The sequence below is a fragment of the Branchiostoma belcheri genome, unplaced genomic scaffold (assembly GCF_001625305.1).
Source record: "Branchiostoma belcheri isolate BF01 breed outbred unplaced genomic scaffold, Haploidv18h27 scaffold195, whole genome shotgun sequence".
Lineage (NCBI taxonomy): Eukaryota > Metazoa > Chordata > Leptocardii > Amphioxiformes > Branchiostomatidae > Branchiostoma > Branchiostoma belcheri.
In genome coordinates, this window is record NW_017803435.1 from 35,828 (window position 1) to 41,053 (window position 5,226).

A 5,226-nucleotide genomic window follows, 5' to 3' on the forward strand; every position below is an offset into this window, starting at 1 on the left:
ATACAATAAGCTTTAACAATTACGAAAGACTTGAGTTTTAATATCAGGAATAACAGGTTTGGTCTTTAATCTTTATACAACAACATAGTTGACATGCCTTACTGTCAGGTTAATACTATTACTAGCACCACTACTACTTCTGTGCAGTCCTGTTATAACCGATAATTAAAAATAGTCATTTGAGAAAATAACCACATAACGTCTGGGTAAGTCAAAAGGGATGCCAGCCTTGTTTGGCTAAGCAAGGCACATAGCCTTTATGACGTCCTTGGGCTAACAGTGCTGGGATCCAGGCTATGGCGACGTGGATTATTAATGTACATCGCGCCCAGATGATATATGCTTCATAGGTACTTTGTGTTTCACTTAAAAGAAATAATTTGCTACACATTGAGGCACTTATGTACAAAAAGGCTAAGAAGTCTGTTTCTCATCTGGATTACGTTTAGGCCAGCCCATTAAACTTTGCTTGTTAATAGCTGATGCTTTACTGCCATGTCATGCCATGATTAACGAGGTGGGCCGCATGCCTCGGTGGTCTTAACTGGTCTATCTTTTGCAGCAGCACTTCAGGCGTCGGCCGCTTGGAGGGGTCTACTATCCAGCAGGACCTGATGATACGGTACACCGGCAGCGGACAGTTCTCCGGCTGCTGCAGACGGACGCCTTTCTTCAGCAGCTCCAACAGTGTGCAGACGTCCGGGTGCATGGGGCCTCCAGCGTAGCGCGGCTCCTCCCCAAAACTGGCGATCTCCCACAGCAGCACGCCGTACGACCACACGTCACTCTCACACGTGTACATCCCGTCCCGTAACGACTCCACGGCCATCCACTTCAGCGGCAACAGTTCTTCCTCCCCGCCCTGGTTCGTGCGTTCGTACGCCGACGACGTGTAAACGTCACGCGATAGTCCGAAATCCGCGATCTTAGCCACCTTCCTGTCACTGATGACGACATTACGGGCCGCGATGTCTCGGTGAACGATCTTCAGACGTGCCAGCTCTGCTAACCCACTGGCCACACCAGAAGCAAAACCGAGACGTTCAAACAGTTTCCTTTCTCCTGTTACTTTGAATTGTTCTCTCAAACCCCACAGGTAACGGCGCAGTTCCTCATTAGCCGCGTACTCTACAACAATGTAATGTGGATCTGATTTAGTCAGAACTCCGTAAAACTTCACCACGTTCGGGTGTCCCTCTTTGTCTTCGTGGATCCTGGCGAGAATGTCCATTTCGCGGCGAAAGTCGCGGACAGCAGTCGCCGTCATGCGGTCAGGTCGGATACTTTTGGCGGCAACCAAAACTTGGTAGCCTTCCGGCACGCGCAGTCTTCCCCGTACTACATGGCCGAACTCCCCCTCGCCTATCATGTGTTCAAAACAGATGTCCTCTTTGTCTAGTTCCCATGATGAGAGAGGCTCCCTTTCTATGCCCACTATGTTCAATGTATGTAGCCCGCTCCGATTTTTGCCCCTCTGTTTTACCACGGTCACAATTATGATGCAGCCGACTATAACTGTAGCAGGAAGAATAGACGCCACAACTATAACAACGACTTGATTACTTTTTTGTCCCGATTTGGTCCCGATTTCACAAAATTCCCCTGACTGCCCTTCTGAACAATTACAAGTACCGTTTACTGCATCACACACAGCGTTGTTCTGACATTGACATGCCATGCTGCAGTTCCAACCAAAACTGCCAGGTGCGCAGGTGTGCTGACACCTGTCTCCACGACGGCCGGGAGGACACAGACACCCCTCCCACCTGTCACACGTCCCTCCGTACTCACAGTCACACACTTGGCTGCAAAATTCTCCATAATAGTTGGGTCGACATTTGGTGGCGTTTAGGGTAAAAGTTGCATTAATTACTTCATCATTTACAGCTTTTACCACGCAAGTATAACCACCGTTGTCTGATTCTGAGACTGGCTGGAAGTTGATGGAACTGTTCTGTACCGCCCCTTCTTCAATGATTTTGGTATCGTTGTAATAGTTTTCTGCTTCATAAACCCACATCATACTAGCTACTTGGATGTGTGGAGCCAGGCAGGTCAATGTCAGATTAGTACCGATGTACTTTACGGCTGAATCGCGAAGTGACGCTATGATGACAACTTCAGGCCAGGGAATATCACAGGCCCTCCCTCTCCAGCCCGGGCGGCACTCACAGGCACCGTTAAAGCCATGACACCGGGCCCCGTTCTTACAAACACAGTTCTTGTCACAGTACAGATCGTACCTGCCCTTGGGACATCCTGTAATGTCGTACTGAAATATAAAATCAACAGGCCATGTCGTAGTGTAAAGTGTGAGGTTAGCGCTACATTGTGTCCAATAGGACGAAGTGGATCTTATCTTATTAATCTCAACAACTAGAACATAACCTTCTGCCATGCTACATTGACTATTCTGTGCCCACTCAGGCAACATTTGTTTCGAAACATCCAAAAACAAAAACGTACCAACACTTCTTAACTGTCTGTCGCTACATTGAAACTCTATCCTCCCTCCATTTTGAGGCGCTTCAAGCCACGGACGGACCGCGTTTACTTCATCTTCCAGTGTCAGTGAAGGAGAACACAGCCAAAGGGAGCAATCGTTCATGATAGTGTCGTGGGATTCATAACGCAAATAGGGGAAAAAGTCTGGGTAATGTCGTTTGATCCCATTAAGTACAACACCGTACTGCCCATTAGGGCTGCTTAGTACGACATAGTTCTCAGCCGTCCCAGTATGAGGTATAACTGGTGTTTCACACTGTTTGCTGTAGTATGGCGGGTATCCCCACACGTCCATGATCACGATGGCGAGGTTTACATGCCAAACGCTGTTGTCTCCAGTATTTGTCAGCTCCAGGGACAGGTTGTATCGCGGGTTATACTCATAGTCCAGCGGTGCTGCGACGATTAGCGTCAAACTCTCAACAACAACCTCAAACCGTCTGAGATCATTGCCACTTGTGATGTTCACTGACCACGACGTTCCGTTTTCCTCTTCCATTAGGCCACCGCCGACGTTAAGAAAGTCTCGCAGGTGCTTGACTGTGCTGCCGACAGACACGTCCTCAGTTATTGTGACGTTTCCAACCCCAAACCCCGCTTCTCGGCTGGCCTGGACAGATGGAATCAGGTTGACCAGTAGGAAGACGGAACAAAACGTCACATAGGCCATTTTCTCTGCGCCTACGCTACTAAGTAAATTTTTTTCACGATATCTTGCAGGTGACTGCGTTTTACCTAGATGCAAAAAGGCAGAAACGGTAGTTAGAATTAATCAGAAACACGCCACACTAGTCAGAAAGCTATGTTATACCTTTTTTTTGTTTCTCAAAAAACCCTGACAGTCAACTGAAACCCAAGTGCAATCCCCGACCGCTCAATCCGAATCCTCACAATGTTCGGGAAAAGTTACAAAAACAGCATTGCCTCAAACAGTACTTCCGTCCCACAGGTAAATAAAACACGTTAAAATGTAAGCATCCTTTCATACCACAACCAGACGTTTAGGTCAGCGTATTTTAGCCCGCATAAGGTCAGATTATAGGCTGTTTTATAAGGCCTGTTGTTTGCAATATGTGCACTAGATGCTAAACCATTAGGTATTTTTTTATAGAAATTAGATGTTCCATATAATTATTGTATAACCTATATGTCTTTGAATAGTGTTTGTCTTGTCAAAGAATTTTACTGCACTTATAGGAGTACTAACCTCCAGAAGGAAGTGCTGTTTTCCGATACATCATGCTGCAATGAATACATAACTAGCCGACTTTTTACATAATTTCGCCTGTATGACTTGCGCGGCGCATGTTTGTAAAGCGATATTAATATCATTTCCCCCCATGCTGAACCACAATTGATACATCCGGGAACTCTGGCTTGCGCAATACTCATACACTTCAAGTCAACATAAACATTTTTGGACGAAAATAGTAGGAGACAAGCACACTAACAAGATGATTATTGAGAAATTACTTGCTTTACTTTGCATGACCTGCGGTTTGGATACTATAATATCAGGATGTCTAATGCAGTGGGCGCTAGTTTCATCCTGCGTGTTTTGGCTTTCTCAACTTATTTGCATGTAAGTATTACTTTAACAGATAATTAGATTACGCCACTTATGGAAAGGATAACTAGATTACGCCGTTTTTTTCATCGTCAATATTTGCGGCATAAATGAGGGGCGATAAGGACACTAAGAAGGGCAATGGTTGGTAAGATACCAAAGAACACAAAACGGTACGAATTTTTCTTATCGCCCCCGAAATGAGGTCTGTAACGTAACTTTTTGTTTGAAACATAGACACCAATGGGGTAGCGTGGTGTATTCTGGGATAGTTTTGAGGGTATTTGGAGAGTTTGTCCTGGATTCGATGCGATTTAAGAGCGAATGTCTGTAAGGGTCAAACAATGGTGGCACCGGTCAAAAAATCGATTTTGCTCATTTTTTGCACAGTGATAGTACTTGGTACATAACCCCTCAGAATAGCTTTCTTTTTGCTCAGAACCCCTTGTTGCCATGGCAACGGGCCAAAGAAGTTTTCAGGGCATTTTCCCAGATTTTGGCATGTACAAAACATGGAAATTGGCTAACTTTAGGGCACTGTGACTGATCAGTGCTTTAGCGTAACAACAAGAGCAAGATGTGCTGATCAGATCAATGCCTAAACTTGTATAAAATAGCAGTAAAGCCAATGTTCAGTAAAATCCGAGGTCTTGGGCACTCTGAATACAATGCACTATTTTTAGGGTGTAAAAAAACTGAAATTTTGCCCAATTTTGAAGCACTCTAAGTCCCAAAAGGGGAGAATGTTTTGCTTGACATTTACACAGCATAATAAACCACTCCAGAGGTATTAGATGCATGCTTGAAAAGTTTGGGTTCTTGTTTCGTTGCTACGCACTTGTCCTTTAAAGTAGGTCAGTTTTCGTTATTTTGATGATATGTCATTTTGTGCTATCTTTAAACTAGCATAAGCTCCAAACCAAACTAGTTATTAAATTGAAATTTACATGAAGTATAAAACAACAAATTATGTATGAAATGCATGCTTGCAAAGTTTGGGTTCTTGTTTCGTTGCTACGCACTTGTCCTTTAAACTAGGTCAGTTTTCGTTTTGATGATATGTCATTTTGTGGTACCTTTGAACTTACATTATAGCTCCAAACCAAACTAGTTCTTTTCTTGAAATTTACATGAAATATAAAACAACAAATTGT

The 5,226-nt window shown here is 44.4% G+C and overlaps 1 protein-coding gene across 1 annotated transcript; it reads right to left on the reverse strand.

Annotated features, from left to right (window-relative positions):
* Nucleotides 1-473: 473 nt before the first annotated feature.
* On the reverse strand, nucleotides 474-3,175 carry LOC109468194 (putative wall-associated receptor kinase-like 11). The gene has a single exon (XM_019766450.1). It carries the CDS (start codon nucleotides 3,173-3,175, stop codon nucleotides 488-490), a length of 2,688 nt encoding a protein of 895 aa, XP_019622009.1. The 3' UTR covers nucleotides 474-487.
* Between the last annotated feature and the right edge of the window lie 2,051 nt (nucleotides 3,176-5,226).

What these genes read in the sequence shown, in the direction of transcription:
- LOC109468194 (XM_019766450.1), bottom strand. Translation starts at nt 3,175, where the DNA reads ATGGCCTATGTGACGTTTTGTTCCGTCTTCCTACTGGTCAACCTGATT.